The sequence below is a fragment of the Dermacentor silvarum genome, chromosome 3, assembly GCF_013339745.2.
Source record: "Dermacentor silvarum isolate Dsil-2018 chromosome 3, BIME_Dsil_1.4, whole genome shotgun sequence".
Taxonomy (NCBI): domain Eukaryota; kingdom Metazoa; phylum Arthropoda; class Arachnida; order Ixodida; family Ixodidae; genus Dermacentor; species Dermacentor silvarum.
This window is the reverse complement of record NC_051156.1, coordinates 62,607,698-62,627,779: the sequence shown is the minus strand read 5'-3', so window position 1 is coordinate 62,627,779 and position 20,082 is coordinate 62,607,698. Positions and strand designations below refer to the sequence as shown.

The window sequence follows — 20,082 nt, the reverse complement described above, 5'->3', positions numbered from 1 at the left end:
CATCTTGCTTTCACGCCATCCAACGGAATATTCTTTGTTCTAATCACTTGCTCTATGGCATTAGTCCAGCAGTGCCTTGCTTTTTGGACCGAGGTTTTTGATTAGCTGTATTGGGATTTCATCGGGTCCTGCTGCCGTGTTAGGGACATTTTCTGCTGCCTTTTTCCAATAGAAGCTTTCTATGCTGAATTTTGATCTCTCAAGCCTCTCTGTTGTTGCTGGATCTGTTGTCTGAACTACACTTTTTCTCGTACCGAAGTTATGCCTGATAACGTCTGTGATATACCGCAGTGCATCATCGCCTTCATAGATGTTACCGTCTTCATCCCTTATAGCCGTTTGCGAGTTTCTAGTTGGAGCTCCGAGTGCTTTTATATGATTCCAGAATCTTTTTGGGGCGCCTTTGTCTCTTTTGTGAATGTTATGCACCCAACGTTCACTTGCGCATTTAATTTTCTCTTGCACGAGCTCACTCGCAACCTTTTTTTTTCTCTGTATGTATTCCATCTAAGAGCACCTCTTCTTCTTGTAATCCCAACTTTTGGCTTCTCGATGAACCCTAGATGCCTCTTTACGCTCTTCTATAGCTTGTTTAATTTCTTGTTCCACCACTTACGTGGTTTCTTCTTTCCAATCCAACAATTGTATTACCGTGTCCGCCTTATTTCATGCTGCATAACCTCCACCAGTTCCTTATATTCCCAGACTGCTGTAGGAAAAGCCTCAATTTTCTTCTCTATGTTGTTTGCGATCTCTGTTATTTACTCGTCATTCATTTTTAAAAACTCTGAGGCTATTGGTTCATGTTCTGCGCTGGTATCTCTCCCAAACTTTAATGCTAAACGTCTATGATCGCTTCTTAGGCTATTTTTTCCATTTTCGTCTATTATCATTTGTTCCAGTTGTTCGTAGACCATTTCTGAGACTAAGGCGTAGTCGATACATGACTGCCTGTTTCCGCATTGCCACGTTACCTGTCCATGACACTCATTCTCCCTGTTAACTACTATAAGGTTCTGTTCATCACACAAATCCAGCACTAGAGAGCCGTTGTAATCAGTATATCCGTCTAAATCGTCCATGTGCGCGTTCATATCTCCCAGTAATATCACCTGGCCCGAGTTACTGAACTCATTAATATCGCTTCTAATGCAATCGACCAATTCCTTATTTTTTTCCCTGCTATCACTACCTGTCCATAAGTAAGCTACTCCCAGCCACGTCTTTTTACCTTGCCATGTACCACTAATCCATAAATGCTCTTTACATGTCTCGTTACCCTTCGCCACTTCAGACCTCGCCTAATTAGTACGCCTACGCCTCCGCCTTTCCTTGACCCGGTCATTCTGTTGCACCCTTCCCATACAAAGTTGTCAATAACAGGCGGCTGCTCCAATCTCGTAGATGCGTTTCGGTCAAGGCGTACACGCTAATCGCTTCATCATTCAGTTGCGTTTGAATTTCCAGCCATTTTTCCTGCTTACGACCACCCTGCACGTTAATGTAGCAAATTTTACCTTCTCTATTCTTATCCTTTCTGCATCTTTTCCTGACTCCTGGTCGCCTAATTCTGCCCTTTACTGGTGTTTCGCTATGTTCAATACTCAATCCTGCTTCCTGATTGCCTGGGGCCCGCCTAAAAAAGCTACAGCTCGTGCCGCGAATCGACTTCCGACCGGTGTTGCTACACTTTCACTAAAATGTATCCCGTCACGCCTTCGCGGCCTGCTCGGTGCACTTCTCGGTTGATGTCAATGACCGTAAAATTCATTGCTTTAGCTAGAGTCCAAATTTCCCTGTTTACTGCAAGAACTGCCCTTTCAATTTTATAACCCTGCCTTTCAACCTCTGGCACCGTGCACACCGCGATTTGTACTTCTTTTGAAACATTCCGCAGGTCGGTGACCCCTTTGGCTATTTGCTTTGTGATTCCTGCTCCTCGTCCGTTCAGTACGTCAATCACTCCGCCCATTATCACCACTAGGTGTCTCTCCTCCATTGTGTCCCACATGCGTTCCTTGGCCTTCGCTATCACCTCTCTAATCGGCTTTCCGGGAAGCGCGCTAACCTGGACTCGTTCGTCTGCCCCTACCCTCTCTGCTATCGCCGGTTCTACTTTACGCATGTTGGAATCCCCAACAAAGACAACTCGACGCTTTCCTTTCCCCTCATCGCCGAAAGCTGCCCCCGAAGTCACAATGCCCTCCCCTCCTTTCTTATCCTTGCCCTTGGCTTTGTTTTCTTCCCCGGCCGCGTCAGTGGTATCCCCTTCGTGATTATCACTGACGTTTCCGCCACTGCTTCCCGGCGTGGCGGGTTCGGCTGTCTCTGCACTCGCATCGGAGCCAGCTCCGTTCGCGGTGCTCGCCTCGATGCGTTCATCATTGCTTTGCAGAATGGTGGCGCTCAGCTGGATTTCTGCGTTAGCTAGCTTTTCTTCTGCCTCCTTCCTCTGCTTCTGCTCGATTTCAAGTTCCTTTTCTAGCTTTCCAACCCGCTTAGCTAACTTATCCTTGTCTTGCTCTAGGCGGTCTAGCCGCGACCCTCGCACACACATCCTACAGATAAAATCTGCACCATTCGCTTCGCGTGCTGACTTAAACCGCGTTTCTTCCAGCGCGTAGGAACGCTCGCACTCAGAACAACGCACGCGTGGGTTCCCCCTAGTACCAGCCATCATCTCGTACTAACAAGGCGTAGATGTGGGAAAAAAAATTTCTTTACCTACTTTTATCTAAGCGAGAAGACCAAGAAAATGAGAAAGCCTTAAAATAATTATAAAGAATGCTTGGCTAAGCTAACCCTCCTAAAAAACCAAAAAGTCCAATATAAAATAACAAAACTTATCTCTTTGGCACGCTGCACCTGCTGCGCAGAAATGGCACCTCGACTCGACACGTCCGCTCCCGTCGGCTTCACTCGTGAGAGTCACCAACGCCATCTAGTGATCACTTCACGAACTAGACGAGGTGGCTACAACGGAGGAGAGACTGACCCACGGCGTAAGGAGCTTCGCCCCTAAAACAAACCTGTAAGAAATGTTCAAGGAGCTAGTGCTCCACTATCATACTTTAATGAGCTTTGAAGTCTTCCTCAGGAGCGGTACGGTTAAAAAAATTTGTCGCAGTTTCACCCGAAAGGCGAAGCACCAATTGCGATAGCAAATTAGCAGGGAGCTATACGGAGTAAGGATAGTAGTTTTATCAGCCGTGTAAACTTGGACATGCAGCAGCACCAGCAACGCACAGAACTGTTGCCGACGCCGTCGGCGTTTTGCCCGCGTTCGCACCGAACGCACGCGGCGTTTTTATGTAAATACGTATTTGGTGCCGCAGCTAAGCGTCGCCTCACCTCCCTCCCGTCCCCCCACAACCTTTCGCGCGACGGAAAAAGTTGCGTTTGTTCTCTATATATGGAAAGGAGGAAAGAGACGCTTAATTCTGCAGCCCTTCAGGGAGCACGGCGCAGAACGCGCGTTTGCTCTCCGACGTGCGTTCACTCTCCGTGAAAGCGCGCGTCCCTCGCGTCCTTTCACTCGCACATACAGCGTCCGGAGCGCGGCGACGATTTCATCGCCGTTGACATGATACGGAACCTCACGGCGACGGCGACGACGACGCCGACGGCAGAAATCTGCTTTGGAGTGTCGATATAATTGCTATCGCAATAAAATGAGCCCGCGCCTTGAACACCTGTCGAAAGACTCGCGATCTCAACGTGACCACTCGGTGAGTTGGAAGAGAAGGTCAGGACGCTCACAATGCGGCAATTTCCCATGTGGCGCCACAAATGCACCTATGGAGGTAGGAACGCCTTCGGGATGTAGAAAAATGCCTCTATCTAAGCACTGGGGTATCATAATGGCTGAGCACCAGACCGGGAGCGCGGTTGCACCTATTTTACATTTAGTACCCGGCGGCAGCACTTACCTACCATGGCCGCGGCGGATGCTCTTCAACAAGCCAGTCTGTGTTTATGGAAGAGGCGCCCAGAGACCACGCGTGAATTCTCTACTGCGCCCCCTTCTATCTCTACTGCGCCCCCTTCAAATGCGCATCGGAAACGGAACAGTACTCGTCATAGTGCCAGGCCGTGCGCCCATCTGTCTACGCTGTCGTGCTACAGGACACATCCGCCGTGACTGTAAAGTGCCCAGATGCACTAAGTGCCGTACTTATGGGCACGAAGAGGCGGAATGTGCAAGGTCCTATGCTCGAGCTGCTTTTCGAGGAACGGCAGAAAGCAGCGAGTTGGTAATGGACGAAGATGAAGCGGAACAGGCTGCTGCGAACGCGGCCTCAGACGCTGAGACAGGAGCAGACGCAGCTAATGTGAGTGGCGCCCAAGAAGGTAGCCAGGGACAAAAGCCAGCGTCTCTGTCTGCTGCAACCGAGGAGGCTCAGCGAGTACGGCGACAGACGCGAAGGACGGAGGCGTCGCGTCTAGCGAGAAACAGCGTGACCATGTGCTGACGCGAGCTAGTGGTTCCGCTGCTTCAATGGAACATCGATGGCAGAAGCTGAAGAGGTGGGCGACGTGTCGGCAAGTGTGGAAGACGACCACGCAGCGTCGATGGATCTGGACAGCACGTCATCTAAGCGTCGCCATGACGGCGCAACCAGCGTTCTTCAGGAGCAGCGACTCCGTCAGCCGGAACGGGAGTGGGGCGTCGCTGGGAAAAAGCCGCGTGTCACCAGTGCTGCACAGTGAAGTGCTGGCGGACCAACTCGGGGGTGTCCAGAGGGCCCGTGTGGCGGCAGAGGGGCTCGGCCTCTCTGTCCCGACGTGGGAGCGGCCCGCATCAGTCCTAGACTGATTCCTCAGGACCCAAATAAAGTTCTTCATACCATACCATACCAGAGCGCAACGCTCGTCGTCGCTTCCCCGCGACGACACTGAGAAGTCGTAAATACTGTTTCATCAGCACCACGCGGGATGTTAGTCTGTATGTTAAGGTGAGCACCATACTGTTTGCCTGGCTGCAATAACAAAACTAAATATGGCTACCTTTGAAAACCATATGCTTGTAGCGACATTAAACGTCAGAGGGCTGGCCTCAAGAAGGAGGCAAAATCAGCTTTACAGGGTAATTACTGAAAAAGATTTGGACATTGTAGCAGTTCAAGAAACTAAAATCGAAAGTCAAGAACAGACGGATAGTATGGTGCGCCTCTTTACTAGTCGGTACGATGTATGTGTGTGTCATGCAGTGGGAAAGTCGGCGGGGTGTGTGCTGATGATACGTAGAATATTGGGTGCAGTTGTAGAGAAAGTGGTGACATGCAATTTAGGCCATTTCATTGTTTGTGACATCACATTATTTGAACGCAATAGGCGAATAATATGCGTTTATGGATATACAAACGCGGAACAGAGAAAAGAAATGTTTGAAGCTATCAGTAACTACTGTGTTACAGATCAGTTTGTAATTGTCATTGGTGACTTCAATTGCGTATGCATGGCAAACGACAAAACCAGCTCCACCCCTTATAGAGATGTCAGTGTTGTTTCTTTAAATAATATCTTCAGTCAGCATTGTTTGGAAGACGTGGGTGAATGTTGTGGGTTTGGGAATGATATTCGCTTTACCCATTTTCAAGGTCAAAGCCACGCGCGGTTGGACCGCGCCTATTTATCGGCAGATTTAGTACCGTTGATCGGAGAATATCGGGTTCAGCCGGTATCATTTAGCGATCACTGCCTCGTAACATTCCGTGTCGGAAAAAGAAATGATAAAACGTGTAAATTTGTTTGGGAAAATTGGAAACCTAATGATAAGCTTTTAAAAGACGACGTTTTTATAAGGTATGTCACAAACGCAATCGCGAAATTTGACAAAGGATATTATAAAAAAGTTGGGGAACACGGGGAGCTCTTTAAGCAAGAAGTAAAAATGAAGGCCATTGAAAGGTCAGGTGCCATAAAGCACAAGCAAGAAAGTGTAGAAAAGGTGCTCCGAGCCAACCTAAGCACGTTATTTCAGAAGAGTGCAGACAGCCCGGAACGTTTACAGAAGACATAAGTACCATAAAGCAGAAATTGGAAGTCATAGATAGGGAGAAGTACGAAGGCGCAGTAGTCAGAGCTCGGTCCGAGCGCTTAATGAGTGGGGAGTTCCCTACCAAGCGCGCACTAGGATTGGAAAAACGTTGCGCGCACCTTAACGAAATAGCAAAAGTAGAGTGGAAAAACGCTGTTATTACAGATAAGGAAGGCATCCAAAGAGCGTTTTATGAATACTACAGTGCATTATATTCGTGCATTGAAGTCGACGTAGACGCATTTAAAAATAAACTTCTGACTCTAATGCCGCGAGTAAGCGATGAGACGAAAGAAAATTTGGAAATGCCGATCTCACTGGAAGAGGTCAAGAAAGCTATTAATGATCTCAATCCTGGGAAATCCCCGGGCCCAGATGGGCTTACAGCATCATTGTATAAGGTTCTAAGGGAAAAAGTAGCTGTAGTCTTAGTGTCACTCTTTAACGAGGCTTTCGATATGTCAGTTCTTCCAACATCATTTCGTGCGTCAAACACTGTTCTTATACCTAAGGTTAAAGACAAGAATAAGCTCATGCAAGTTACTTCGTACAGACCGATATCACTTACAAACATAGACTACAAAATATTCATGAAAATTCTTGCCAAGAGGCTACAAACTGTAATAGAAGAATTAGTCGGTGAACACCAAACTTGTGGCATAAAAGGTCGATCAATAGTTACAAATATACATACAGCCCGTTCCGTTCTGGAGTGTTGTGATGCTAATTCTGACAGCATTGCAATGCTACAGCTAGATCTTGAAAAAGCCTTTGATAGAGTACCTCACGATATACTGTTGGCGATATTACAACACGTGAACGTTGGATCCGTTTTAAGAGAGGGTGTCGCCATGGCGTATAGAGGTTGCACGACGCGTTTGATAGTAAATAAGGTGGTTGGAGCGCGCATGAAAGTGGAACGCTCGGTACGTCAGGGATGCCCTCTCTCGCCATTGCTTTTTTCCATGTACATTGAATCCTTTTGTTTGAGCATAATCAATAGCTCCACTATACGAGGATTCCGTCTCCATGCAGCGGAAGTACGTCTGCTTGCATATGCTGACGACATAGCACTATTTTGTGCTGATCATGAAAGCATCATTAATGCCGTTAAAGTTGTTAAAGATTTCTGTGAGGTTAGTGGCAGCGCAATCAACTGGGGAAAGTGCTTGGGATTTTGGCATGGAAACTGGCCAACGACCCCAAACATGTTCTGCAACGTCAGGTGGGATACTACTCCAGCACCCTATTTAGGAGTGCCCTTGGAAAATTACAAGGACAGTGAGCCTTTGTGGCGGCGGAAAGTTGTCGAAGTGCGCGAAAAGGCTGATAACCTTAAGAGTTTTTACTGGTCAATTTTTGCGAGAGCAACGATGCGTAATTTGTTTTTAATAGGCAAGCTTTGGTACATAATGCAAGTAATTCATTGTTCACGCGCGAATGTGCAAACGTTGCATAGAGTTCTTGCCGTTTTCATTTGGGGATCTACGTGGGAGCGCACACGGCGAACCAACCTGTTTCGACGTGTGCGCTACGGAGGATTGAGTCTGTCGCACCTCTATATAAGACAGTTAGTAAACCGATTCATGTTTTTTCGCGATGTACCAGACCCCTTTTTACGAACTGTTTGTCAAGTTAGACTAGGGAGAGTATTACGAAACTTTGTAGTCACGTCGGAAAGTATGCCGGGTGGCCTGGGTGGATACCTAAAAAAGGTCTACCTGTCATGTATTTTCCTGCAAGCTCGTTTTTCATTGGACTATCTTTGGACTGTGTCGCGGAAAAATCTATACAAGGATCTGTGTGACATTGTCTTACCAGTTCTTCTGTATAGATCACAATGCTGTGCCGTACCATGGGCAAACGTTCTTAAACGAGTGGAAAGCATGAGTGTACCAGGAGGAGTTAAAACATTTTTCTTCAAACTGCATACAAATACATTAGATGTGAAAACTTATTTGGAAGAAAAGGGATTTTTCGTACCTTGGGGGACTCACTGTTTCATTTGTCGGAAGCCAGAAACGATCGAGCACGTATTCCTAGACTGTAATGAAGCATTTTTCTTCTGGGACATCTTACAACGTACTCCCAAGAAAGACCTACCTGTGGACTCATTCGGTATACGATTTTTGCCAGTTGAACATGAGGATGGTATTCCATTTGACCTCATTATGCTCCTGGGCCTGGACAGCTATGGCGATCTAGGATGGCAGTGCAGAACGCTGACATAGACGCGAAACCGATACGGCTATATTTCAAGGAAAGCATTAATAGAATTATTACTGTGTACCAGTTTCATACCCCAGAGCCGGAATGGCTCCCAAGAGTTGGAGCATTGTTAAACATGCCCGAATATTAACGGGATAGCGCGAAGCCAGTTCCAGGAGTCTTTTCCCTCGAATGTATGTTTTTGTGCAATTGTGCTGTTCAATGTGGCAATAAAGAAAAAAAAAAGCTTCGTGGCGTAGTGGTTAGCGCCGCGCGTTCGGAAGCGAGCGGTCCCTGGTTCGATTCCGCGCTACGGACGCAACTTTCGGAATTCTTTTTTTTTTTCATAAAAGTAGACGTGGCTACCTACTACGACTACTACTACTACTACATACTACAGAGGAGGGACAGACCCACACCCTAAGGAGCTTCGCCCCTAAAAGATCGGTGGGTTTCGGCGCCACCGGGATTTCAAGTCAATACCTCCCTCATACGAGGCTGGTGCTCTACCGCTAGGCCACCGCTGATGTATCTCTGAGGTTCGCTGGCTGACATCTAAGGCCACAAACAAACCCAACCTGATGGCATATAGTTGTTTGACGTGTCACTGCTAAGCCCGAGGGCGCGGGATTAAATACCGACCGTGGCGGCCGCATTTAGATGGGGGCGAAATGCAAGAACACCCGTACACAGTGCACTGGGTGCAAGGTAAATAACAGGAGGTGGTCCAAATTTATTCGGAGTCTCTCACTAAGGTGCGCCTCGTAATCATATCGGGGTTTTTGTACCCTGTAGTAGCCTAAAACTTCTTTAAGGCCGCAAGCTGTCGTACTGAGTGACTATCCGCGGTAAGAATTTGACAAGTAAGAGGGCACTACGATGATACTGAACTGGCGGAGGGTTGCCGCTGCTCGTGTACTGAACCATATTTTTTCTCGCCACTCTTTGCCCACTGCGCAGACATCTCCGCGTCGCTGCGGCACGTGGACTGACGAGTGGCGAAACCAATTGACCTATTACATCGCTATAAGCCTGTACTAACTAGTCCAGGCAACAAGTAGTGATATGTATATAACATCCACGTATTCTCGCGTGAGCCCATTGCTGTATTAAATGTTTTCTACACCGCGCCACCTACTTTCATCGCTGTCTGGCACATAACAACCGTCTTTGCCAAATTTTGATTACTTTTTTCTTTCAATCTAGTATTGAATCGACACAAGTACACTTTCACTTCGCAGGTGCACAACTGGGAGAAAATGTGTACTGAGAGTTGTGGGATAAGAAGGAACATTACTTTATCAGATGAAGCCGGGGTTATATTCTGCTTTCTGGATGATTTATTACAGTAAGACTGAAGAACTGCTATCATCAAGATGTTTAGGTTCTGAATGGGAAACGACGCGTGATGTAAATTAAGAAAAAACGAAAATGTGCCACATACATGACTCCGCCGTCTCCAAATTCGATCATGACTGGATAGCTGCCGTCTTTACCGTCGCCGGATTGAGAGCCACGAACGCATTTCGCTTTGCCTCCGTAATACTTGTCCTCTTCGAAATTTCTGTACACCTCGTACAAGGTTCCTTGGAAAGGGAAGCACTGTGAAAGCAAAGTAAGGACATACGGCGATAATGTTTTTTTTTTCAAGATACTTCATAATTGTGTCTAGAAGCTTTGTACGTACGTTGCTATATTTTCTTGTTCTATGAGAAAAGCTTTTTTTTTACATACCTGCATCCAAGTGAAAGGACATTCTCCCACAGCGGCAATACCACGACGAACAATAATCCAGGGCCAGTATTCACAAAAAGATCTTACTTGATATGTTGTAAAAAACGGTCAGCAACTCCTGATGCTGTGCATATTGTAGGCGACTGGCCAATGGAATAGAGCACTTAGGAATCAAAAGCTTTTTGAATTTGGCCCGTGGGTTGGTATTCACAAAAGCCTCATAGGCTAGAGTAGTTCTTAATCGAAAATTCGAGACAATCCTGATCTAGGACGTATTATTATTTAAGGTGGCCTACTAATGGACGAAAAGCGCTTATGAACGCAAATATTTGTGAATTCGGCACAAGATTTTGTTGTCTCTCGATTCACCCACATACGACAATGATCTCTAGGTGTATTGGTAGAACATTTGAGTGCGCAAAACCGAGGTGGCCTGGCATGAATAAACCCAACTTCTGAAAACCTCTTTTATTGACACGATGAAGGGAGATCATGGCAGACAAACGTGAACTCCTATCTTAGGAGGCGGCACAGTCACACATAGCTTTGTACACTTAAGCCGAGAGTTTTGTACATAAACAGATGCACACGCAGTGATGCTGGCGCATCACAGTCAAACCATCAAATCGACATTAGGAAGAAACTCTAAAAGCAACAACGTGAACAACAAAAGTATCAGAAAACATACACAGCGATGATGGATCAGTTAATAATGCCCAACAATGTCGCCCTCTTCAAAAGATTTTGATGCCAAAGCATCAAGTCAGTGTTTGAGCGAAAAAGCCGGTGCCTGTATCAGGGAAATGGCACCAAAATTCCTACTGGCTGCGAGGCCACGACGCGTGCACGCGTCGGCGGAGCGATCGAAAGGGAACAACATATGCGGGCGCTGGCACGCCAGGTGTTGCGTGAAGGGAGAGGGCATGCCCTCAATACGGTCGCTCTCGCCAGCCTCTGTTATCCGTGCGTTCCTTGCCCGCGCAAGCTCTCGCCTGCGCTCTAACTTCTCGTCGAGAAACGCCATAAAGAAATTAATGTATGAAAATACAGAACAAATTCGAAAGAAAAAAAATATTGGCGGTACTGAGTTTCGGACCTACCACCCCACGCTCAGAAGACGAGTGTCCTTACCCAGTGGGCTAGACCAGCGCCTCCTAGATAGCAGGCCTGTACACTCTGCTTTATGACTTCATATGCTACTAGGACCGACATTTTCATTTCCAAGCCCGGCGTGACAGAAGCGGTGAAGTCGAAATCATTGCAGCTTACACGGGAGCGTCCCCATTAGATTATATGGCAGTCGGGCAAGGAAGCGTGACGTCCCGGATGGAAGTGCACTGGCCTTGCGCTATCTAGGAGGCGTGGCCAAGCACCTGAACGCGCTCGCTTGCCCGCGCGGACCACTCGAAGACCGCTCAGCGGCCATTGAATTGAGCAATAATGCTTTATTAATTCTGGGGTTTTACGTGCCAAAATCACAATTTGATTATGAGGCAAGCCGTAGTGCGGGTCTCTTGATTAATTTTGACCACCAGGGGATCTTTAACGTGCCCCCAATGCACAGGACACGGGCGTTTTTGCATTTCGTCCCATCCAAATGCGGCCAGCCGCGGGGGCGCTTTAATCCTGCGAATCGACCCTTAGCAGCGCAACACCGTAGCCCCTAAGCCACCGCGGCGGGTGACAATAATGCTTGCGCATTCACAACTGATAAGAAATGCTTAGGTGTCCTAGGATTTTCTTTTCAGTGCTATCAAAGCACATTCGTGCATTACCTGTTAGGATTTAACAGGTGGAAATTGTGGTTTGCTATTTTATTAGCAATACTTCCAGTTGAGCACGCAGAAGACGTGCGCGCTATGTAGCGACTGGTTTATTACAGTAGCGACGTGAAAGTAAGGTTCGGTCTAGTATTTGTCGCTCCGCGATTTATTGTCCGTTGTACAACTTTTCACGTTCTTTTGTTATGACGCAGACGGCGAGGTTGCAAATATTTTGCTTAATACAAACGCGCAGATAATTTGGATGTGAGCTGCACTATAGAAGCGACAACAGAATTGGACAGACGTTTCATGTACTTCAATAGAAACCAAGGTAGCTTGTCAAGTTTGACCACGTCGAATATTTTCTTTACTAATAATTGCCTTCATTATGCGAAATATACTGCTATTACAGTCAACTGTGAGTTTATCAGTATAGCGTCGATGGCCAGTTCATAATATATAAAACCTTACAAGAACTTACTTCTGGCAGTAAATATACAACTCTGAGCTGCAATATAACATTCTCCAAGTAAAAGGAAGTTAGGATACACTAACCTGCAGGCAAATTGAATGTCACACCCTTTGTAAGCCAGTAACATTCTTTATTGCGATAGCAATTATATAGACACTCCAGGCGCATTTTTCCGTTGGCGTCGCCAGCAATGTTCCGCATAAAGTTCAAGGCCGAGTACGCTGCGAGCCGGTATGCTGTATATGCGAGTGAAAGCATGTGAGGGGAGCCGAACGATTGCGGCTCAATCCCGCGTGCACAAGGAGGAAAGCGGCGAGGAAGCGCGCCGTCTTTCGTCGCGCGTAAGCGACCGCGGCGGAGGGAGTGGGGGCGGCGTTGTATTCCAGCAGCAGCTGCGTATTGCGCGGCCACGTACGCCCTATCTTGGAAGCGATCTGCGTTGGGGGCAGAGTTTAGATGCGAGTACGGCTCATGCCTTTGTGCGTGCTGCGTTTTCGCCGCTCTGTTTGCGTTGAAGCGATAGACAGCACGAAGGTCGCTTCGCTCACTGCTCTGGCCGCGCGTCCTCAAGCCAGCGTTTTCACAGCGAGTGCCCGCGGTCATCGAGTGCTGTGTGTTCATGTTGGACTGTGCGCGCTGACACCATGCTTATTAATTTGTTAGTCAGCGAAGATTGGCAAGTTTAAACGGCTGATAAAATAACTGTTCTTCGTATAGATGTCAAGTAATTTGGGAGCGCAATCGATGCTTCGCTGTTCGGGCGCAACTGCGACTTTCTTTTGTCGTTGGAATTGAGTCAAATGAAAAACGGGGCAGGTATCTGACGACAGCAGTTGGCAATCCATGAGAGTGACGCAAGTGTCTGATAGATACCGGCGTCGACTTGCGGATGTGGGTTCGACTCCTAGCACGCTTCGGAGTTATGGGTAGAAACTTGTCTTCACCGTAGCAATACTTCTATTCGTTGTAAGTACTATCACTTAGCATCTGCCGTTTGTTGTTTAATTACAGTAGAGGATGGCGGCAGGGAAAGACGGAACGCGAGAAAAAACGTACTTACCGGGCAAACGTACGTTCTAGTATAACAAAAAGAAGTCACAAGTTCGCCCGAAAGGCCAAGCATGGATTGAAATAGCAAGTTAGTAGACAGCTATACGAAGTAGGGATAGCAGTTTAGCGGCCGTGCAAACTTGAGAAACATTCGCTTACTAACTGAAATAACAAGCATGGTGTCAGCGCGCACAAGCAAACATGAACGCATCACACTCGATGACCTCGGACACTCGCTGTCAAAGCGCTGACGTGAGGAAGCGCGGCAGCTGCAGCGAGCAAAGTGACCTACGTGCTGTTGTCTATCGCTTCAACGCAAACTTAGTGAAGAGAACACAGTACGCACAGAGGTATGAGCTGTTTGCAAATCGCTTTCAAGATAAGGCGCACGCGATCGGGCGCGGCCAAGCAAAGTACGCCGTTGGTGCCGGAGTAAGACGTCGCCCCCCTCCCTACCGCGCCGCCTCTCCGCTTTCCCCCCATGCGCGTGCGAGGTTGAGTTGAGCCGCGATTGTCGGTTCCCCTTGCGTGCGGGCGCGAAATGCCCAGTTGCTGTCAGAGCACCACGCCGCCCCCCCCTCCCTCCCTCTCGCCCATCACCCCAGGGTCACTTTTTCTCCCTTGCGCGTGCTACATTTAGCCGCGATCGTCGGCTCCTCTCACACGCTTTCACTCGCACATACAGCAAACAGCGCCCGGCGACGGTGTTATCGCCCTTGGACTTCATACGGAACATCACGGCGACGCCGACGGCAAAAATACGCCTGGAGTGTTCATATAATTGCTTTTGCAATAAAACGAAGCGAAATTATTCACCGCACGACGGGCCTCACCACCCCTACAAGTCAGCAGTAGGCACAAAAACAACCACTGGGTAAAAAGTGAATTCAAGTCTATATGCACTTACAAAGAACAAAAAGAGAGTGCCTTACCTGAAGAGGTAAGAATTATACTTGGCCAAAAAGTCACAATTTCTAGGCAGCCACTTAAAAAGAATAACTTGTACAAATATATTTCACTCATGATACCTACTGAAATAGAAAATTGAAGATGTACAGCTGCGAAGTCGTTTGCCTAGCAGTAAATCTTAAGGTTAGCATCACTTCCGAGACATCCGTCCTCAAAATGTACTATTAAATACAGGCGTTCCAATTCACAGATTCTCGAAATCCTCGCTTGAGAAGTTAACGATAAGAACTGCAATGACAGTGCATTGTTTAGTTGGTTTGAATGGATAACTCGAGTGTGCATGGTCTTTGAATTTCTGATAAGAAGACATGACTTCAGTACTGCTCGGGGGTTCAAGTTTGCGATTTCAGCACGTGTCCTAACTCAATCATTAGTTAAATAATGAACTAACTTATAGTTAGGTACAACTTAAGAAGACAGTAGAGGCCCCGCCCAGATGACCCAAGCGTGGCAGCCGATTGCCTCCGTGACTAAAGAAATAGTCCCGCTGGTGCGACTCAGCCCAGTTCGAAGCACGTGTTGCCATGTTCTTCATCGGCGAGGTCAATGGCCGCCCGGCACATGACGCCAGTCTAGAGTGCGTGCCTATTGGTGGAGGCATGTGTGCATCTGCCTTTGAGGGGCAATTGCCGCTGCCTTCTAAAGTTGTACTCGACTATAGTTAGTTATTTACGTAATTCACAACTTGACTGCTTGGAGATAGTGATTAATTGCTCCAGTGATATTGTCCCTGTCTGAAACCCACCTCAAAAGCATGCGTAAAAGCGCCGTGGAAATACTTATATTCTCTATCAAAATATGTGCGCGCTGCCTTCACACATGCTTTCAGAAATGTGCCCTACGTACTGCTCAACTCCACTGGCGTCATGTAAACTTACACAGGCAGCGAGCTGGTCTGCGAGGCCTACTCAGAGTGGATGTCTAGGTTTATACTGAATATGCTACTGCTGTTTAAACGCGAGATCATTTACCTCGGATTCGTCTTGATAAACGCCAAGCTCCGGTTGTCTTTCAGGAAAATCTTGAGCTCGTACCAGAGAAGCAGTGATCATGAACCACGAGATCATGACCGATGCAGAGGTAGCCATTTCCAGCGATCTTAATATCAGCGTTGAGTGGTCTGCAACAGCTAACGTGGCGACTTCACGAACTCCCTGCTTTAAGTATGCGGCGGGACGACGAAATTATGAAATAAACGGTTGGTGTATCCTGCGCTCGGTATTTAAAACTGAATACCTTGCTGCCTTTATTTTTTGGTTGCCAGCTTTACCACTGTTATCAGCATTTCGTAACACGTGGATGAATGCTGTCAGCATGTTGTAACACGAGGATGAATGCTATAGAAAAAATTATTCGGCGGGATGCGGCGCAGAATTTCTGCAGGATGCGCCCATATGGGCCCAGTGTAGGAGCACACGTGTACTGACGCGGAAAGACGAAAGCGCAGCTTGTACTGCAGGCTTTGGCGTCCTACATTTACTGATAGAAACGCACGTGGAAATAAATATTTCTTTGCTTTTTTTACTCTTTGTGGAAAGAGCGCTGCTGAGTTTTGCAGCTGGCATGACACAGTTGCAGCAACCGCTGTAGCTTTCAACCTAGCCCCGCTGACTGACTTGTCCCTAACGTGCCGACTGCATTGCAGTGCAGTTAGAAATATAATAGATTTTTATACCCCCAGTTGATGGCCTCGACCATTTCAGTGATTACCAAAAGAGAGTTTGAGATAAATGACAACTTGTGCTGAATAAGCTTGGCAGCAGTCTAGCGGACATCAGAAAGGGTTCGATAATGGCCAATGCGAAATAATAAATAACAAAATTCCACTAATTATCTTTTAAAATGCCGATGTTAGGGGGTACGTTGCAATTGTGGAATTGAAGCCGGCGAGTACCCAAACCATACGCTTCAGATGGGTTTGTGCCTAGCAATATTTTTGAGAAATGCGGACTGAAAATGTGATTGCATTGGTGCTGATATTGAAATTTTCCCGTGCTGCATTTCTCCACAATGAAGAAACGTAATAACTGGAGCAGTAATGCATTTTGTTGCAGATTTTCAGCACTCGTTGTTCGGACAGAAAACATAATTTTTAACCACAGTGCCTTTGCAACTGCAAACTGCATTTAGTGTCGTTTGTTGCCTCGGTGCATTCGTCAGGCATACTGGACTGCTGATTCTACCCCTTTCTATTGCGTTCATTGGGCCAGGAGAAAATATATATAAACGTAGGCAGATTGCGAGAATATTTTATTGTTCGGCGATACTTTTTACAAAGCTTTTCAAGATGTTTTTGAAGCGCACACTGAGACCGATTGTTTAGGGGATAGATTACAGTACGCTATGTGGCATAAAGTGTTTATTCTCTCGTGGTTCAGTGACCGAACACAAGAAATCCACATTGCTGACAGCACGAATTGCAAGTTTGACGCCAAGGAATCTTCAGCTGCTGTATTGATAAGCCAAATCAAGGTTAATGATAGATAATCGAATAGTGGAGAAAGAAGCTCAGTACCTGGGGATTCTGGGGTTGACGGGAACTTTTGTGACTGTCAAAGAAGGTAATCCCGATTGTATAGGTGAACATTCTTGCAGTTCTATAAGATCCTTGAAGGACCGCGATTGGCCTGGACGCAGACATACATTATACCAGGAGAATGCCAGCAAACTTGAAAGTAGAAAAAATCGAGAAGCAGACATAGACAAAGCGACAGGAAGGTGGCTGGACATACGTATCTGAAGTAGAGCACTGCACGGGCTCGGGCGTACCCGAAAGCCCGAGCCCGGCCCGGCCATGCACACTCGAGTTATCCATTCAAACCAACTAAACAATGCATTGTCATTGCAAACTTCTCAAACGAGGATTTCGAGAATCTGTGAATTGGAACGCCTGTATATTTAATAATACATTTTGAGGACGGATTTCTCGAAAGTTATGCTAACCTTAAGATTTACTGCTAGGCAAACGACTTCGCAGCTGTACATCTTCAATTTTCTATTTCAGTAGGTATCATGAGTGAAATATATTTGTACAAGTTATTCTTTTTAAGTGGCTGCCTAGAAATTGTGACTTTTTGGCCAAGTATAATTCTTACCTCTTCAGGTAAGGCACTCTCTTTTTGTTCTTTATAAGTGCATATAGACTTGAATTCACTTTTTACCCAGTGGTTGTTTTTGTGCCTACTGCTGACTTGTAGGGGGGGGGGGTGGTGAGGCCCTTCGTGCGGTGAATAATTTCGCTTCGTTTTATTGCAAAAGCAATTATATGAACACTCCAGGCGTATTTTCGCCGTCGGCGTCGCCGTGATGTTCCGTATGAAGTCCAAGGGCGATAACACCGTCGCCGGGCGCTGTTTGGTGTATGTGCGAGTGAAAGCGTGTGAGAGGAGCCGACGATCGCGGCTAAATGTAGCACGCGCAAGGGAGAAAAAGTGACCCTGGGGTGATGGGCGAGAAGGAGGGAGGGGGGGGGGCGGCGTGGTGCTCTGACAGCAACTGGGCATTTCGCGCCCGCACGCAAGGGGAACCGACAATCGCGGCTCAACTTAACCTCGCACGCGCATGGGGGGAAAGCGGAGAGGCGGCGCGCTAGGGAGGGGGGCGACGTCTTACTCCGGCACCAACGGCGTACTTTGCTTGGCCGCGCCCGATCGCGTGCGCCTTATCTTGAAAGCGATTTGCAAACAGCTCATACCTCTGTGCGTACTGTGTTCTCTTCACTAAGTTTGCGTTGAAGCGATAGACAACAGCACGTAGGTCACTTTGCTCGCTGCAGCTGCCGCGCTTCCTCACGTCAGCGCTTTGACAGCGAGTGTCCGAGGTCATCGAGTGTGATGCGTTCATGTTTGCTTGTGCGCGCTGACACCATGCTTGTTATTTCAGTTAGTAAGCGAATGTTTCTCAAGTTTGCACGGCCGCTAAACTGCTATCCCTACTTCGTATAGCTGTCTACTAACTTGCTATTTCAATCCATGCTTGGCCTTTCGGGCGAACTTGTGACTTCTTTTTGTTATACTAGAACGTACGTTTGCCCGGTAAGTACGTTTTTTCTCGCGTTCCGTCTTTCCCTGCCGCCATCCTCTACTGTAATTAAACAACAAACGGCAGATGCTAAGTGATAGTACTTACAACGAATAGAAGTATTGCTACGGTGAAGACAAGTTTCTACCCATAACTCCGAAGCGTGCTAGGAGTCGAACCCACATCCGCAAGTCGACGCCGGTATCTATCAGACACTTGCGTCACTCTCATGGATTGCCAACTGCTGTCGTAAGATACCTGCCCCGTTTTTCATTTGACTCAATTCCAATGACAAAAGAAAGTCGCAGTTGCGCCCGAATAGCGAAGCATCGATTGCGCTCCCAAATTACTTGACGGCTATACGAAGAACAGTTGTTTTATCGGCCGTTTAAACTTGCAAACCTTCGCTTACTAACATCATGGTGTCAGCGCGCACCGTCGAACATGAACACACTGCACTCGATGACCGCGGGCACTCGCTGCGAAAACACAGGCGTGAGGAAACGCGGCAAGAGCAGTGAGCGAAGTGACCTTCGTGCTGTCCATCGCTTCAACGCAAACCGAGCGGCGAAAACGCAGCACGCACAAAGGCATGAGCCGTAGTCGCATCTAAACTCTGCCCCCAACGCAGATCGCTTCCAAGATAGGGCGTACGTGGCCGCGCAATACGCAGCTGCTGCAGGAATACAACGCTGCCCCCACTCCCTTCCCGCGGTGGCTTACGCGCGATGAAAGACGGCGCTCTTCCTCGACGCTTTCCTCCCTTGTGCACGCGGGATTGAGCCGCGATCGTCGGCTCCCCTCACATGCTTTCACTCGCAGCGACTCGGCCTTGAACTTTATGCGGAATATTGTGGCGACGCCAACGGAAAAATGCGCCTGGAGTGTCTATATCGCTATAAAAAATGTTACTTGCTTACAAAGGTTTTGACGTTCAATTTGCCTGCAGGTTTGTGCATACTAACTTTCTTTTACTTGGAGAATGCTATATTGCAGTCAGAGTTGTATATTTATTACCAGAAGTAAGTTCTTGTAAGGTTTTATATAGTATGAACTGGCCATCGACGCTATATTGATAAACTCACTGTTTACTGTAATTACAGTATACTTCGCATAATGTAGGAAATTATTAGTAAAGAAAAGATTCGACGTGGTCAAACTTGACCAGCTACCTTGGTTTCTATTGAAGTGCATGAAACGTCTGTCCATTCTGTTGTCCCTCTCTATAGTGCAGCTCACATACAAATTATCTCCCCGTTTGTATTAAGCAAAATATTTGCAGCCTCGCCGTCTGCGTCTATACAAAAGAACGTGAAAAGTTGTACAACGGACGATAAATCGCGGAGCGACAAATACTAGACCGAACCTTACTTTCACGTCGCTACTGTAATGAACCAGTCACTACATAGCGCGCACCTCTTCTGCGCGCTAAACTGGAAGTATTGCTAATAAAATACAAATCACAGTTTGCACCTGTTAAATCCTAACAGGTAATGCACGAATGTGCTTACCTGTTAGCCCGGTAACAGTTACCTGTTAACTGTTACCTGTTGTTAGCCCAGGTAACAGTTACCTGTTACCTGGGCTCGGGCTTAGCCGAAAACCCGAGCCCTGCCCGGACGATGGGCCGGGCCGGGTAGGGCAGTTTGATCACGGGCTCGGCACGGGCTCGGGCACGGCATGTGCTTTTTGACCCGGGCCCGGGCCGGGCTTGGACTTTCTGGTGGTGTGCATTTAACGTGCAGTGAGTCATCCTCGCGTGTCTCGACTCTGAAAAACCTGTTGCCCCGGCGCAGCTGGAAGCTAGCTGTGCTACTCCTGTGTTC

The 20,082-nt window shown here is 47.4% G+C and overlaps 1 protein-coding gene across 1 annotated transcript in view; it reads right to left on the bottom strand.

Annotated features, from left to right (window-relative positions):
- LOC125944490 (uncharacterized) overlaps window positions 1-15,633 on the bottom strand; it is a 32,768-nt gene extending 17,135 nt beyond the window's left edge. The window contains exons 1-2 of the mRNA XM_049664992.1: window positions 15,208-15,633; window positions 9,693-9,850 (exon numbers count right to left, since the gene is read on the bottom strand). Coding sequence (XP_049520949.1) covers window positions 9,693-9,850; window positions 15,208-15,324 — 275 coding nt within the window. The 5' untranslated portion in view covers window positions 15,325-15,633. The remainder of the gene's footprint in view (window positions 1-9,692; window positions 9,851-15,207) is intronic.
- Window positions 15,634-20,082: the final 4,449 nt, after the last annotated feature.